At 44.9% G+C, this 18,079-nt stretch overlaps 1 protein-coding gene across 2 annotated transcripts in view; it reads right to left on the bottom strand.

The window, feature by feature from the left end:
* MACROH2A1 (macroH2A.1 histone) overlaps nucleotides 1–17,633 on the bottom strand; it is a 42,908-nt gene extending 25,275 nt beyond the window's left edge. Inside the window, exons 1-6 of one of the 2 annotated variants that reach the window (XM_075275038.1) lie at nucleotides 17,545–17,633; nucleotides 11,915–12,106; nucleotides 10,505–10,611; nucleotides 8,377–8,574; nucleotides 7,159–7,269; nucleotides 4,864–4,963 (exon numbers count right to left, since the gene is read on the bottom strand). In XM_075275038.1, the coding sequence (XP_075131139.1) occupies nucleotides 4,864–4,963; nucleotides 7,159–7,269; nucleotides 8,377–8,574; nucleotides 10,505–10,611; nucleotides 11,915–12,086 (688 nt within the window). In that variant the 5' untranslated portion in view covers nucleotides 12,087–12,106; nucleotides 17,545–17,633. The remainder of the gene's footprint in view (nucleotides 1–4,863; nucleotides 4,964–7,158; nucleotides 7,270–8,376; nucleotides 8,575–10,504; nucleotides 10,612–11,914; nucleotides 12,107–17,544) is intronic. The other variant, XM_075275039.1, reaches the window with a different exon arrangement.
* Nucleotides 17,634–18,079: the final 446 nt, after the last annotated feature.

The following is an 18,079-nucleotide window of genomic DNA, read 5'->3' as shown; positions in this document are numbered from 1 at the left end:
ATATATATATTATATATATATATATATAATATATATATATATATATGCTGACATGATCCGTCTGCTTTAATAAATACTTGCCCTTGCTATAAAATCATCTCATTGCGTCTTTTCTCTGTATTGTTCCCTTCCTGTTATTCATCTTTTATATCTATGAACAAATAGACAACTGGGTGGTGCTATCCCTCGTGCCATGGGTGCGTAACACTTAAAGGGGACATTCACACTACAGTTATAAATACCCATGGTTTTCATCTGTCAAAGGATGAGAGCAATGGACATCAAAGGGGCTCTATCATTAGATTTTCATAATTTGAGATAGGCTATTCAGGAGCTGCTAATCGTTTTTGAAAAGACTCCCCCGTTTTTATGAATTACCGTTAAAATGGATATGCTAATTAGTCCCTCCGTGTACCCCCCAGCGTCATACCTTCTTCTCTTGCTTGTGCTGTATAAATCCTCCTCCTCCTTGCAATTCACCACCTCCAGCGTCTGTATTCCTGGCAGTTTCGCTTGAAATCTCGCGCCTGTGCAGTAGTTCAGTTCCCTTGAGAACTACGCGAGCGTGCTGCGCATGCGGTGTACAGTCGCGCAGTTCTCTATATGAAAAATGGTGTGTGGGAAAGCTACTGCGCATGCGTGAGATTTCAATGGAAACAGCCAGGAATACGGACGCTGGAGGCAGTGAATCGCAAGTAGGAGGAGGACTTATACAGCACAAGCAAGAAAGGTGGGCGTGAAGAAGGTATGACGTTGGGGGTGCACAGAGCGCCAAGGGTACATGGAGGAACTAATGAGCATATCCATTTTAATGGTAATTCATAAAAACGGGGGGGGGGGGGTCTTTTCAAAAACGATTAGCAGCACCTGAATAGTCTTTTTAAAGGCCATTCAGGCATATGTTTATCTCAAATTACGAAAATCTAATGATAGAGCCCCTTTAACGGTAACATAGTGATGGATGCAGACTGAGCCCTCTCTGTTTCCTTCTTTCTTCTGTCATATTTGCTTACTTTTGTAACAGAAGAAAAGATCCTGCATGCATGACTTTCTTCTGCCATAGTTTAGTACTTTACTATTGAATCGGTACTGACACTGTTAGAAAGTACAGGGACACCCTATAACACCCGATGCAGTCCAGTAATAAAAGCAGACACCTTTGAAACCTCACTTGGTGTCCCCATGTAGGATTGATTGAGAGACTGGTACTTGCATGAGACTGGCCCTTTTAACCAGAGTAATGCAGTTATGAACTCTAGCTTTAAAGGGATCCTATCATTCAGTAATTCCAAAAAGGGGGCCCCCTTTTTGGAATTATTGTAAAATTGGCAACCCTTGATCCAGTGTGTTCTATCCTATCACTCAGGCATGATTTTTTCTAAGTACCACGACGGAATAGCCTTAAGAAAGGCTATTCGTCTCCTACCTCTCGTAAGTCTTCTCTGCGCCGCCATTCGCCTACAATCCCGGTTCTTGTCAGTATGCTAATGAGCTCTCTCGCAGCACTGGGGGCGGATCCCAGCGCTCAGACAGCACTAGGGGCGTCCCCAATGCTACGAGAGAGCTCTCTCCAGCACCGCCTCCTCTTCTTCAGCAGCGTCATCTTCCTTCTATTCTTCCGGTGGTGGGTTGTAACTTCTAAGGCCTCGGGCGGAGCAGACTGCGCATGCCCACAGGCCACGAGAAAATGGCCGTTTCTAATACTGTGCAAGCGGCCATTTTCTTGTGGCCTGTGGGCATGCGCAGACTGCTCCGCCTAAGGCCGAGGCCTTAGAAGTTACAATGCCGGAAGAATAGGAGGAAGATGACACTGCTGAAGAAGAGGAGGCGGCGCTGGAGAGAGCTCTCTCATAGCATTGGGGATGCTCCCAAAGCTGTCTGAGCGCTGGGGCCCGCCCCCAATGCTGCGAGAGAGCTCATTAACATACCGACAAGAACTGGGATTGTAGGCGAACGGCGGCACAGAGAAGACGACGAAAGGTAGGAGACGAATAGCCTTTCTTAAGGCTATTCTGACGTGGTACTTAGAAAAAAAAATCATGTCTGAGTAATAGGATCCCTTTAACAACATTACGGCAGGATTAGATATCGCCGCAGCATGCCTTCTGACCAAGAACCGCTTGGCTATTGGTTATACGGTATTTGTGTGACCATGTGGCGGCCTACCCAACAAAGGAGTCCAGCCGAACTACAACCAGCTCTGTTACCTTACTTAAATTTTAAAAAAAGTGAAAGGAGGAAACAAGTTATTCGCCCCCGCAGAAGATATTTCTCAGTTTTACTCATGACGAGCTATTAATATTAATAAAGCTGTCAATATTAAAAATTTATAGCTCCCATATCACATTGTAATTAATATTCCTAAAATCTGACCAATTATTTCAGACCAAAAATTATTTTATTTTAATTATAATTTGTACATAAATCTGAATTTTTGCTATTTTTTTTTTATTTTAAAACATTGAAGATGGCTGTATGTATCACAATGATATGGCACGCCCAAGATCATAGGTGCTCGGGGAGGATCTCACAGATAAAAGGAACGCTGAAGTATTAAGCGCCTTACATCAGTTTTATTGAGTGAAAGCAATCCATATAACTTATTCTGTAATGTTCCGCTCCATCTGAGAAGGTTTCATCTAAACGTTACAGATTAAGTTATATTGTTTTTTTTTTTTTTTTTAATGGAATAAAACGAATCTAAAGAGCATAATACTTGATGGCTCTTCTTTTCGGAGGGCTCTTGTACATTATATTGTCTCGGTTCTCATTGCACTGAATGGTTTGGCCATCATGCAGTGTACAGAGCCATCTGCTTCGGGCCCCGTATGAAGTATAGTACAGGGCCTGACAGCAGTCTCATACAGCTGCTTGGTGCAAGGGTAAGGTAAATAAGTTTTCAGGTTTACGTAAATGAAGCTTAAAGGGATCTTATCATTGGATAACCTTTTTTTAAGAAAGGCTATTCTACTTCTACCTTTAGATGTGTTCTCCGTGCCGCCGTTCAGTAGAAGTCTGGGTTTTCCTCGGAATGCAAATGAGTTCTCTTGCAGCACTGGGGGCGGGTCCGGCGCTCAAACAGCACTGGGGGCCTCCCCAATGCTGCGAGAGAAATCTCCAGCGCCGCCTCCATCTTCTTCTGGAATACCCTCTCCCTGCGAATTCTTCCATCCTGGGTTCAATCCTCTAGGCATGCGCAATCGGCTCTGCCATCGGGCCTCAGTAAGCTGTGTAAGCAGCCATTTTCTTGTGTCCACTTACACAGTAAGCTGGTGTAAGCGACCATTTTCTTGTGGCCGCTGGCATGCGCAGTCGGCTCTGCCCGAGGCCCGATGGCAGAGCTGAATGCGCATACCTAGAAGATTGAACCCAGGAAGGAAGAAGACATCGCGGGGAGGGCGTTCCAGAAAAAGATAGAGGTGGCGCTGGAGAGTTCTCTCGCAGCATTGGGGATGCCCCCAGTGCTGTTTGAGAGCTAGGGACCGCCCTCAGTGCTGGGGGAGAACTCATTTGCATACCGAACAAAAAAACAGACTTCTAATGAATGGCGGCGCGGAGAAGACATCTAAAGGTAGAAGTAGAATAGACTTTCTTAAGGCTATTCCTATGTGTAAGTCAGAAAAAAAGGTTATCCAATGATAGGATCCCTTTAAACTAAATGAAAAGTTACACAACGCTCCAGCATACTTCTGTTTCAGTTGCTTGCTATTTTTAAAGGTCATTCTCAATAGAGAAGTGAATACTCCTGACAATGCTCTGAGCTCTAGACAGTCAAGTATCATGACTGATGCAATATTGCATTTAGCACACAGAGCGTTGCCTATACTGATACAGTCACATCCACTACAATATGCTACCTCTATAAACATGAAAGTTTTCCGACTGAGGGGACATTGTACAACTGCACCATATTACTAGTAGTGTACATAAAGCCAATCTCCAGTGCAAACATAGCTAAAGATAAGCTTTATAGTCATGCTCCATGGCTAGCTGTGTGACAGTATGTACTGACACCAGGTATACGCCTTATATTGCAGAACCTCATCTAATAATGCCGACTGATCTTTCCCTAGTTGAAGGTAAAATTGAGAAATGATCTTTTGCGAGGCAGATGCAAATAAATACCATAAGCAAAAAGAAGCAGCTAATAGTGTGAGATAATTATAGAAGAGATTGTCAGAATATACATTATACTGAAAGCTTAGATTTAGAGCCTTTAGCTACACCCCAGCAGAGGGCCCTTCTGAAAATCCAGGAGGGGTCTGACTGCTTTATATGGACAACTCCGGCCTTCTTTCTTTGCACCAGCTTTCATAGATCGTCCCATAATGTTGTCGGGATGATCTGACCATTCACAGAATACAGACTTCCATATTGGGTTCTGTATTCCGATGACAGTGCTTCGAAAGGTAGCGGAAAAAACAACATTGGGGAATTACCCATACAGTAGTTCTTAAAAACGGAGACCCGGTTCACATATGCGTTTAAGACTCCAGTTGGAAAGGCCCCACGATCGGAAACCTATACGCATAGAAAAGCGGTTACCTAAGGAAACATGCAGACCCCATAGACGATAATGGGGTCCGTGTGGTCTCCCTAACAGAGAAAAGTGCTACTTGCACGACTTTTCTCTCCGCAGGTTTCATGCGGAAACCACACGGACCCCATTATAGTCTATGGGGTCCGTGTGCTTTCCCAGGTAACCGCTTTTCTATGCGTATAGGTTTCCCAATCCCAATCGCAGAGGTGACCGGGCCTCAACAGGACTCCATTTTAAGAAAATAATCCATTAGCGTTTTCTAAATTTGGAATCTATAATATTCTCTCAACCATTAGCAATTATAAAACCCATGTCCCATTTACCTATATCATCTTTAAGGTCAATGTCAGCATTGGTAGGGTTGATAACAGCCTCCACCTCAAATCCGGCTAAATTACTGATTTCACTGTGAATAAGGTTCAGCTGCAAAGAAAAGTATGAGCGGGGAAGTAGTAGAGCAGCGGGAAGAGGTCAGGAGAGCAGCAAAGTAGCAAGCGACAGATGCAATGCAAGTACAAGGAAAAACCAGCAGTTAATATGTCTGACTGTCTCTATAAAGTAACTCAATCCATGCACAATAACATCTCAGGAGAGAACGTCAGCTTACAATAATACTCTAACATCTTTAGTAAAATCAACTCATGCAATGCTCATTATTGGTGAGGGGCAGTAGGGAAGCTGGGGGTCAGGAGCATTGGTTCTTACAAACTAGAAATCAACCATTCACATGGCTGGCAGTGTTTTATATATTGTACGAATGGTGTTCATATCAAATCTTCTGGTCCCATAATAATCTCCATTAGATTTGCCAAGAATGAGAATTGCATACTTGTTCTATTATGTTTGCTACGAGTGGTTATTAAAGGGATCCTATCATTAAAATCACATGTAGGAATAGCCTTAAGAAAGGCTATTCTACGCCTACCTTTAGATGTCTTCTCCGCGCTGCCGTTCTGTAGAAATCCCAGTTTTTGTCTGTATGCAAATTAGTTCTCTCGCAGCACTGGGGGCGGTCCTCAGCACTCAAACAGCACTGGAGGTGTCCCCAATGCTGCGAGAGAAATCTCCAGCGCCGCCTCCATCTTCTTCAGGAACGGCCTCTCCCTGTGTCTTTTTCCTTCCTGGGTTTCAATCTTCTAGGCCTCGGGAAGCGCCGACTGCGCATGCACGTGAACACAAGAAAAATGGCTGCTTACACAGTAACCTGGTGTAAGCGGCCATTTTATTGTGACCTGTGGGCATGCGCAGTCGGCTCTGCCCAAGGCCCGATGGCAGAGCCAACTGCGCATGCGTAAAAGTTTGAACCCAGCCCCGGAACAAGACGCACAGAGAGGCTGTTCCTGAAGAAGATGGAGGCGGCGCTGGAGATTTATCTCGCAGCATTGGGGATGCCTCCAGTGCTGCGAGAGAATTTATTTGCATACTGTAGAAAACCGGGATTTCTACCGAATGGCGGCGCGGAGAAGACATCTAAAGGTAGGAGAAGAATAGACTTTCTTAAGGCTATTCCTATATGTGATCGAGAAAAAAATGTGAATTCCTTTAAATCATGGCTGTTCCATTATGTTTTCAAGGAGTGGGTATTACGCCATGGCTGGTCCATTAGATTTGCCAGGACAGGGTATTACTCCATGGCTTGGGTAATCAATGAAGATATCTAATATGTAATACATAAGGTGACTCAAAAATCAGGAAATCAGAACTAACTCTAAAACTGGCCATACACATTAGATGTATATACTGGAGTCAAGCTGTCATGTTCTGACCCTCCTCTGATAGCAGGTATCTAAGGAGAGAAGGATCAGGCATGCTGGATTACAACATGCTCAATCATTGTGTTATTGGTGAGATAGCCGACCCCGCAGCTTTCTCTCCTTACATACATACATGTATGTCCTGCCCATTGCACATGTACAAGAACAGGCCACATAGCCGCTCCTCCAGCTGTCAGATGTCTCATATGTGTGGTCAATCTAACGTTAAGTGCGATAATAATTGTACTATTAATTAATTAATATTATATATTAGTTGGTATATTCCTCTATATAGCCTTACAGTTTTTGAGCCAAAGCCAGGAGTGGCTTCAAAAGGAAAGGGAAACACATCCAGTACTTCTCCCGTCTGCTAAATTCCCTCTTTGCTTTGACTCAACAAAAAAAAAAAAAAATGCAGCTTTCAACAACATGGGGGCTTAGCCCATGTTCCAGGTCCATGTTAAAACGGTACGGGTGGCACATGGAAGAGATCCACGTACCAGTCGTACCTCCACGGACCTATTCATTTCAGTGAGCCCAGATTGCAAAATGGACAAGTGTAGGACCTGACCTGAGTTTTGCCCCATACCGGGACCAGGAACAGTACACAAGCATTTGTATAGGGCCTTTAGTATATAATGGGCCATTGTGCTAGCTTCTAGAGATCCTGATGTTTGAGTCACTTTGTCATTACTGATTATTGATCCTATACAGTATATGTATTTTACATTGTTATCATTAACCGCTCAAGAACCCCATATATCTACGGGCTCAAGTCCAGCCGAGTGGAAGCCCCTATAATAATTATGTCTTATCTAGTTGTATATATGAGGTTTCCTTCCTATTTGTATGAATAACACATACCTTTTGTCCAAGGAAAAGGCTTTTGGTGGAAAGGATTGTGAATCCATCTGCAGGGGTCCCCTCTGTGGTGCTGTCAGCGCTGGCCGATTTGCTGGCTTCTCCTTGCTTCTTCTGAATACATACAAAAATACACATCACATAGTCACAGAAGTCATAAGCCTGAACTAAGAAAGCCTGACTATAGACTTAAGAGTGCAGATTATCAATATTATTCTCCTATTTTTAATCATTTAAAGGGATTCTACCATTAAAATCAAATTTTTTCTCACACGTAGGAATAGCCTTAAGAAAGGCTACTCTTCTCCTACCTTTAGATGTCTTCTCCGCGCCGCCGTTCAGTAGAAATCCCGGTTTTCGTCGGTATGCAAATGAGTTCTCTTGCAGCACTGGGGGTGGGCCCCAGCGCTCAAATAGCACTGGGAGCGTCCCCAATGCTGCGAGATAACTCTGCATCAACGCCTCCATCTTCTTCTGGAACGGCGTCTTCTACTGGCGCTAGCTTCAAACTTCTAAGTCTTGAGCTGAGCAGACTGGACATGCCCACCGGCCACAAGAAAATGGCCGCTTACACAGTATTGTAAGCGGCCATTTTCTTGTGGCCGGCGGGCATGCGCAGTCGGCTTTGCACTAGGCCTAGAAGTTTGAAGCCAACAAGAAGTCGCGAGAAGAGGATGTTCCTGAAGAAGATGGAGGCAGCACTGGAGAGTTATCTCGCAGCATTGGGGACGCCCCCAGTGCTGTTTGAGCGCTGGGGTCTGCCCCCAGTGCTGTGAGAAAACTCATCTGAATAAGGAAGAAAACCAGGATTTCTACCAAACGGAGGCACAGAAAAGACATCTAAGGGTAGGAGAAGAATAACCTTTCTTAAGGCTATTCCTACGTGTGATCGAGAAAAAATGTTAATTTAATGATAGAATCCCTTTAAAGGAGGTTTTAGCAGTTTTGACCCTGCAAAAATGTTGACAGTATAAGTCAAAAGAGCTGGTGGCCTCTAGTAGCCACATGACCATAATGGCATGGCTATGGCAAATGGTTTTTGTGTTCACTAACATTCCTCTCCTCTCTGCTCCAACCAGGAGACTGCTACAGTCACTATTAACATAAGAACACAAAGGCTTCCGCTCTACTACATACAATTAATACAAGCCACCATAATTACTTATTAACATTTCTTCATTGACTTCCATCATTATAAGAGAAATATAGTAAATAACATACCTTGGATTTTCTCATCCCCTTTTTGGCGCCTGGCTTCTTCGCCGTTGACTTTTTTGGTGATGACGTTTTGGCTTTCTTTGCTGGTGGCGGTGTGATGATGGCTTCCAATTTTCCTTTGGTTCCTCGCTTCTTTGCCAGCAGTTCAGGGTGAATATTTGGTAATACGCCACCACTTGCTATTGTGACCCCTTTTAGCAACTAAAAGACACACATAAATTAAAATGGCATAAAAAGCATGTCTGCTAAATAAATTTTAAAAAATAAAAAAAAATACAATAAAATAATTAATAAATAAATAAAATAGTTGGGTTGGAGGAGACCCTAAAATGTCACTAAACATGAAAAAAAAAAGAATAATAAAGAAAAATCATCATAGCTTATGCAGATCTAGCAAATCCATACACATATCCACATAAACATTGGTTTGAAGTTACAATGGTCCAGAAAAGACAATGGTAAGGTGAAAATATCATATTGTGAGGCCATTGTAACTTGTAGGACCACTGCAACGCAAATCACAAATAACTGAGGCCATAAATAATACAATACCGCCACCTTGTGTTTGGCAGGTATATGGCAAATCTGCTATTATTTTCATCTATCTGTCCCAATCACTGAACAGAAAGATGAAAATCATCAAAGAGCTGTACACAGAGAGTTTCCCTTTAAAGTATGGGCTATGCAGTATGTGTAGACGCATATCACTGTAGCTCGAAGTCTGACAGTGAAATTTTGCATCCTGTACACCACTTTGTATGTCATGGGCTCAGTCAGTTTTCTGGTATAAATGGGTGACAGACGGTGGCATAACTACCGGGGTACCCTGGGACATTAGGGGCCCAGTGAGTTACTCCAGACAGTAATAGGCCCTATTTACTTACCAATCCTGGCAGGAGCCGGGATCGGTAAGTGAAGCCACGGGCCCCACAAACACTATTATAATACTCGGGGGTCTCTTCATACCGGGAGAGGTAACAGAACATAAAAAACACAGTTACTTACCTTTTCGGGCTCCAGACAGGCTTCGGGCCTAGTGTGTGACATCCCTGACGTCACATGACCCAGACCTGTGTACCGGGTCATGTGATGTCCGGACGCCATTGAAGATGGCGGACACCACCAAGGAGTGCAGTGGAGCCAGGGATAGGTAATTGACAGCGTTTTTTATGTTTGTTTACCCCCTTGGGTCTTTGGTTATTATACTCTGGAGTCTGAAAAGACCCCACAGTATAATAATTGTTCATGAGTGTCCGCAGTGGGGCATAATACTGTGTGCAGGGGCCACTATGGGGTATTATACTGTGTGCAGGGGTCACTATGGGGTATTATACTGTGTGCAGGGGTCACTATGGGGGATAATACTGTGTACAGGGGCCACTATGGGGGATAATACTGTGTACAGGGGCCACTATGGGGGATAATACTGTGTGCAGGGGCCAGTATGGGGCATAATACTGTGTGCAGGGGCCACTATGGGGCATAATACTGTGTGCAGGGGCTACTATGGGGGATAATACTGTGTGCAGGGGCCACTATGGGGGATAATACTGTGTGCAGGGGCTACTATGGGACATAATACTGTGTGCAGAGGCCACTATGGGGAATAATACTGTGTGCAGGGGCTACTATGGGGGATAATACTGTTTGTGCAGGGGCCACTATGGGGGATAATACTGTGTGTAGAGGCCACTATGGGGCATAATACTATGTGCAGGGGCCATCATGAGGATAATACCGTGTGCAGGGGCCATTATGGGGATAATACTGTGTGCAGGGACCACTATGGGACATAATACTGTGTGCAGGGGCCATTATGGGGCATTGTACTGTGTGCAGGGGCCACTATGGGGCATAATACTGTGTGCAGGGGCCACTATGGGGCATAATAACGCGCGCAGGAATGCGAGGAGGGGGTTAGTTGTCAAAGTGGGGGAGGGTCATGTCAAAACTCCGTCACGGGGCCCTGCCATTCTTAGTTACGCCACTGATGCCAGAGAATGCACAGTCCTTGTGTGATGCGACAATTTGTGATAAGGCAGACACATCATCACAAATTAAGCAGGGCAGGGGTTGTCAAGGGTGGATCAGTCCCAAGGGTCAGACCTCAGTTACCTTGTTAGGAACTCACCTGGTTCAATTCCTCATCATTTGCTACTGCAAGAAGAATATGCCTGGGTGTTACTCTTCCCTTTTTGTTATCCCTAGCAGCATTCCCAGCCAATTCCAGTATTTCCGCTGAAACAAAAAATAATATATTAGTTTTATAATATAAAAACAACTCCTATGCGCCCTATTAGACACCTAGCAGGAGATTCCAATCCCAGGACTGCGCTCTCTGAGTCATTACACTGTATAAATATATATGTCTGGCCACATTTTCTCCATCAGCTTTTTAGTTAGGGCTTGCTAATTTTAAAGAGGTTGTCTGTTTTGAGCCAACCCCTTTAAAGAGGTTGCACGGATACATGCACACGATAATGCCTAGGCGTGTCATATAGGGTACAGCCAGCTACAGACCTCCTGCTTTTGCTATGGACATACATGTCTGGGATAATGGACATTTGGGGGAATTCATTATTTCATCTACACCAGAATTTTTGTGCCAAACATGCACCACTTAGTTCTTTCTGCACCCTCTAGATACTTTTTAAAGGGATCCTATCATTGGATACCCTTTTTTTCTGACTAACACGTAGGAATAGCCTTAAGAAAGGCTATTCCTCTCCTACCTGTCTTCTCCACGACGCCGTTCGGTAGAAATCCTGGTTTTCTTCAGTATGCAAATGAGTTCTCTCGCAGCACTGGGGGCGGTCCTCAGCACTCAAACAGCACTGGGGGCGTCCCCAATGCTGCGAGAGAACTCTTGTGGCCGACTGCGCATGCCAGTGGCCACAAGAAAATGGCCGTTTACTCAGTGAGCTGTGTAAGCGGCCATTTTATCCTACGTGTTAGTCAGAAAAAAAAGGGTATCCAATGATAGGATCCCTTTAAGAAAGTGGGAAGGGAGGGTCAGGGATCAAGATGGGCTAGCATGAGTTATACCGAAATCTAAATCCCTGACTGGTGTGACAATTCTGGCATGCATGGCCTCCCCTTGTGTGTATACAAGTGACATACATAACACATGTATGCTGTTTATCACTGTGATGTGCTCTGTAAGGCAATGGTGATGGCTGGGAATGCTTGGGGGCAGGTGGTGGCTCCCTTTAAGACGGAGGTAAAAAGTTCGACCAATTGTTAGTCAGGACCTGAACTAGGAAACAAAACTATGAATCTAGTAATGAAGGATCAGTGGTGATATAGTTACTACAGGAGGCCAATATGGTAGTCTAAAATATACAGCAAACCTAATGTAAGGGATATATGGCCGACGCTGTTGTTGATGCAAGTAGTACAATCATAAGATAATGCAACACCCGTCCCACTAAACCCCTTGTGTGCCATGACAGACTGAAGCAGATTATCACCAGACACTATCTTAATTTCTTCTACCCCCTCCACGTCGCCCACATAATGTACCCCAAATAACCCGGCTCACCAGTCAGATACTCCAGCACGGCAGCCATATATACAGGCGCCCCAACTCCAATTCTGTATTTAGGGTGTCCCTTCTTTATGTAACGCAGCATTCTCCCCACTGGGAATATGACTCCCGCCTTTGCAGACCTTGAGGTCTTGGTGGTCTTCTTCTTCCCACCTCTACTTGACATCTTGCTTGTGTGCTATATAACTGTAGGAAGAGTAAATGATGAACACTGACTAGAAGATACAAGAAAACATGAATGTATTGTAATGTACGTACAGCATGCAAACAGAAAAAACAGGAACCAAGTATGAATGGTGGAAAATACTACAGGACTTTAACCCTCAACAAGCCATATCGTAATCCGCCACAAGGACATAATATAACTTACTGCTCACCCTAGGTATTGAGTGACAGCTGCAGCGTATAGGATTGTGTACAACCTCATTTACTGCAAATGAATGGGTTTGAAAGATGGCGGCAGGTTTCCGTCTCCTGCCCTGTTTTGTGCAGGAAACGGAAACCTGCAGAACGGAGGCCCGGGCGCAGATGTGAACGAGCCCTTAGTGACAGCTGACCTAAACGTGTCAGAGTGCAGAGCGAACAGGCAAAGACGTGGTCAAAAGACAATCCGAGGTTGGGGCAGGCAGAGTCCATGCAATACAGTAGATCAGGCACGAGGTCAGGGCAGTAGGCACAGGTATGGATAGTCATTAAGAGGTCAAACATGGGAGGTCAGAGTAGCAGACACACCTTCATAGGAACTAGCAAGATAGGAGACTCTACCTGAAGAATGAGAAGAATGACCCCTGGGACAGTAAAGATGATGGAGGTGACCGAACCCTGGCGCTACACTGTTCTGTACCACATAATATATACAGTTGTGGCCACACTTAGGGTATGGTCACAAGCAGTATTTTGCAGGCGGATTTTGACGAGGAATCCGCTTGTACGAACGTCTCCCATTCATTTCCATGGGAGTCCCGCGCTTTTTTTCCCCGCTAGCGATTGTTTTCAGCTAGTGGGAAAAAGTAGTAACATGCCCTATCTTCCCGCGTCCGTGGCTCGAGACTCACTCCTGACTAGGCCCCGCTCATTCGACTAACAGCGCAAAAAGAAAAAAAAAATCATGGCGGAAAATACACATGTAAAAATAAGACTCCCATTGACTTCAATATTTTACAGGCGTATTTTTACACTTGTATTTTACCAAAATACACGCACGTTTACTCCGTGTGAACGGGCCCTTAAGAGTAAAAGTCGTACAATTAGGGTTCACGCAGAGTTTTTAGAGGGGGGATTTTGACACGGAATCCGCCTCAAAATCCGCTTGCAAAAATGCCTCCCATTCATTTCAATGGGAGTCACTCGCAGTTTTTTTCCGCTAGCGATTTTTATCAGCTAGCGGAAAAAAAAAAAAAGTGACATACCCTATCTTCACGCGGCTGAGTCAGCCGCCGCGTCCACGACTAGAGACACCCTCCTGGTTAGGCCCATTCGTCCGGACCTAATAAGGAGCAGGATTGCGCATCGCAGGATGGAAAAGGTGTGAACATACCCTAAGGTTATAAAACTAGAAGCCTAAGAAGTGCATTGAGAACTGGGATACAGGTCACAAGAAGCTCAGGAATTAATAGAAGACAAAGGAATACAGGGCGAGACCTCCTAGAAGTACTAGAGGTGCCAGGAGTATAAGAGCCATAAGGAGAGAAGGGATCCTACTTTTTGGAAACGTTGTGGTCTATGAGAACCAATAGCGTGCGCTGCCTTCTGTGCAGGAGAGCTCAGGTGTTCTGTCTTTCCCCTACAATTAGAGGTTTACTTGCAGGAATAAGACAGAAGACGTCAACTCCTTACATACCTGTCGCTAAGACACAGCTTCATATGGAGACAGAGCTGTATATCATCCATGTCACAACAATACAGATCTGTCTATTATAGGCTACACTATGGAGGCAGACGTTGACACAACTATAGATAGAGCAGCCATTCACCGTATAGAAACATGGCTTTAGTTAACCCCTTAGCACCCAAGGAACTGTAAAGACCAAGACACATTCCTAGCAGTTTTCTAAATCTTACCGGTTACAGCACAAATAAACTTTTGTAAAAAAAATATATATATATATATATATATATACACCTTTGTTTTCTGCAGCTTCTCCCCCCTGTGCAAGAGTCCAGCTCTTCTCTCTCACTTCCTGATTCTAGCCAGGGGAGTGTCTGTCAGTGGATGAGGGTTTGCCAGGACTGGAAGCAATAGTTCAATCTGCCCACAGTTCCCATCATGCACAAAGCCAGGCGCGCCAAAAAAACCTGTCCTTGAGCAACGCAGTTATTGCTAGCATGCGGCACCTAGAACTAATATATGTGTGCGTATATATATATATATATATATATGCACACACACTATATAGACACATTTTATATGTGCGTACACATTTCTAAAGGTAGTGCAGCTGCCTCAATAATGTATTTCTGTTATTTAAGTAGAAGGTCTCATCCAGGGAAAGCTGGGTGCAAGTAAAAATCTTAGAAAGCTGGGTGTTCCCTATAGTTCTGATCTAGACTGTTGAATGAAATGTCATTACCAGTCCGTTAGGAGGGCTCTATAAGGCCCGGGTTCACGCAAGTTTTTTTGGTCCAGAACCTGAGGTGGAGGCCGCCTCAGGTTCTGGTCCAAAATACGGTAGCTGCGACTGAAAGCCAGTGCACCACACTAAGGGTAAGTTCACGCGTAGTTTTTTTGGTCAGGATTTTGAGGCCATATCCGCCTCAAAATCCTGACCAAAAAGACGGCTCCTACTGAAATCAATGGGAAACTGCTCCCCGGAAAAAAAGAAGCGAGATGATCACTCTTCAGGCCATTTTGCCTCGCGATTCGGCCTGAAGACACTCCCTCCTCTGGACTAGGCCCATTCATTGGGCCTAATCTGGAGTGGAGTGCACAGATTCCAATCCAAAAAACTCCTAAGAAAGCTGGGTGTTCCCTATAGTTCTGATCCAGACTGTTTAATGAAGTGTCATTATTAGAGATGAGCGAACACTATTCGAAACAGCCATTTCAAATAGCACGCTCCCATAGAAATGAATGGACGTAGCCGGCATGCGGGGGGTTAAGTGGCCGGCCGCCTGCAAAGTCCGCGCCGGCCGCTTCCATTCATTTCTATGGGAGCGTGCTATTCGAAACGACTGTTTTGAAGTGTTTGCTCATCTCTGGTCATTATCAGTCAGCTGGGAGGGCTCTATAAGGCAGACAAGAAGCCTTTCCACAAGGCTCACACTCTGGGGAGGACAGGCTGTGCCAAGACGTTTGGTAGGAGTTGTCTTTTGTTGCATTTGAGAGCCACAAGAAACCACAGTAATGGTAACTAGTGCTAGAGGGTGATTTTCTGATGCCTCCTCTTCACCGACTTGATGGGTAAAGTAAAGCAACGTATTGGCAGAGGTGAAGCTCTGCACGGACAGATCCTCTGACTGGAAGAACGGTGCACGGTGATCAATTCTGTACTGCAAGTGAAAATGAACGCTGAATCCCAAGACTAGGACGGAAAACGGTGTCGACATAAACCATCAGGGAGCATTTGCACGACGACACTGATCTGAGCCAGACCTCCAGCTACTAGTGTGCCGCCATTGACCTCTCGCCAGCAGTGCTGTACAGCAAGACTGCAATGGAGGTCTATCCTCTTCATTGATGAGTTCATCTTCCCTTCTCAAGGGAATATCATACTAGTCCTATGTATGGTGTGGGGTCTTATAATATACGGTAGCTGGACCCCTCTACTCCTCATTGTAAGTACACTAACAACTCAGTGTAAGGCTGCATTCACATGGCGGAGCTCTGCACACAGCCGAGTGTACACAGAGAGTAGGTAGTTTTATTGGACTGTTAAAGTTTATGGGAATGCGTGCTGGCTGCTATAGTTGCATGTCCTCAGACATGTGCGGTATTATATATGTGCGCTGTCTGCTTTCCCGGTATGTATCCCATTGCTGGAGATATTGGTGCCATTAATTTTGGCACTGATGTTTCCCCACTGTCAGAAGGGCGAGCCTTACAGCCCCCTGATGGTACAAGTTTATGGAAGAGCACTGTAAGGCAAAAAAGCTGTGTAAAAAACCGTGACAGCAACACATCGCAGTTCTTCCCGCAGTGCTTCAGACAGAAAGATTGCAACACTTTCTGTTACAATTAGAGATGAGCGAGTACTGTTGGGATCAACCGATCCGAACAGCATGCTCGCATAGAAATGAATGGACGTAGCCGGCACGCGGGGGGTTAAGCTGCCGGCCACCGTCAAAGCGGAAGTACCAGGTGCATCCATTCATTTCTATGGAGCGTGCTGTTCGGATCGGCTGATCCGAACAGTACTCGCTCATCTCTAGTTACAATTATATCTATGGGGAAACCGCCGGCGTTTCCGTAGATATAACTGACATGCTGTGATTACCAAAACCGCACCGATTTTGGAAGTCGCGGTGTGTCCATACCGTAGTTATTACCGCAAAGTGGATATGGAATTTGCTAGAATCCCATCCACTTTACCCTGACTGTAAAACACTGTGATTTTCCCGCAGCGTTTACGGCCTAAAGGAGGGGGACATGTTCATCACAGCCTCTGAGACATTGGGGGAGATATCTGTGCAGATACTGGGGAAGCCACCAGTGCGCTGAATGGCTTTCCAGCAGTAATCTATATCCTCCTCCTACTTAATATTGGATCTTTGTTCCTCAATCACATAAAAACAGCTGAACAGATATGAAAGAAATGTGACACATAGATAGATTGTAACCTGGATTAACACATAGGCTACTCTTTATCCCGGTAAATGACATGGCTTCACAACTGTTATGAATTTATGTTCACATACTATATGACACTGCTCTTGTAGCAGCTTATCTCAGCTTCTGATAACCAGGTCTGTTACCTCTCTATGTAATCAAACAGCTAACCCTGAATCCATTGTGTACGTGCATTTGCATATTACCTGATCTGCTCTAGGAAGTGCTGACACACTGGCTGGCAAAACCCCTTTAATCCAAATTGGCAGTTTGCTACTTTTAAACACGCCGGGAAAAAGAAAATCTAATTTGTTGCAAAATTCTAAAACAACGAGAGTTATGAAGGAGCCAGAAGTCACAGAGTTCTCCTCAAACGGAGCTGAGGGGGATCATCAACGCCAACATGTTCATTATATGGCGACAGAGTGAGCTGCCGGAACAATCACAGGCACGGTGTGAGGAACGAGTTCAGCAGCAGGACAGCTTGAGAACTGCCGAAACGCCGGAGCAGGCAAGTTCAGCAGGGAGGGGGGGAGTGACAGCTGATCCCCCCACAGCCTACAGAATAGACTTGCACTAGGCAGAGGAGGTGTTGCAGGACATGTCAGCAGTCGCTCACAGCTTTGGGCAATGTGTACAGATGTGACCAACAAACCGCAGCAGCTAAAAGCAGCACTATGTGTACCAGAACATAACGCATCGCACTGCCAGTCTATAAATGTAACAACTAGATCGCTGTACACACTGCACTACATACGCACTCACGCCCATCCTGAACTGCCTCAACAATCTCCAAATAAAAAATGTCAGCAGCCAGTCCAGCTATCAGAGGAGACTGTGCACACAAGAAATCACTCACCGGATCTGGCCGCACAGATCAACGCTGCCGATGGACTGCTGTGTGAATTAGTGCAAGAGACAGAAGTAAACAGTGCGGGGGGGGGGGGGAGGGGGGTAATGAGTGCAATGTGCAGAAACAGTGTGAGACACTCCGGCCGGCAGCGTCCCACGTATAGCTAGTGCATGAACTGCACCGTGACGTCACTGACAGGAGTACGGAGCGACAGAGGAGACACTAGACCCCCGACGCGTTTCATTCCAACAGGCTTCTTCGTCTGGGAGAACTGAGCGCCTGTCGCTGTCTGGCTGAACAAGTCCTGGCTTGTAGTTAACCCCTTCCTGCCTCCTAGGATGGAGCTGAAGAAAATGAAAAAACATCGAATTGAAACCCTGTGTGCACATGTTATGTTATCTATGTGATATAATATATATATACTGTATATAATATATATATATATATATATATATATATATATATATATATATATATATATATATATATCATCTGTGTTATATGTATTACCCATTTGTGTGTGTGTATATATATATATATA

Source organism: Leptodactylus fuscus, chromosome 5, assembly GCF_031893055.1.
Source record: "Leptodactylus fuscus isolate aLepFus1 chromosome 5, aLepFus1.hap2, whole genome shotgun sequence".
NCBI classification, from domain to species: domain Eukaryota; kingdom Metazoa; phylum Chordata; class Amphibia; order Anura; family Leptodactylidae; genus Leptodactylus; species Leptodactylus fuscus.
The sequence above is the reverse complement of the archived record's forward strand: the minus strand, read 5'-3'. Positions and strand labels throughout refer to the sequence as shown.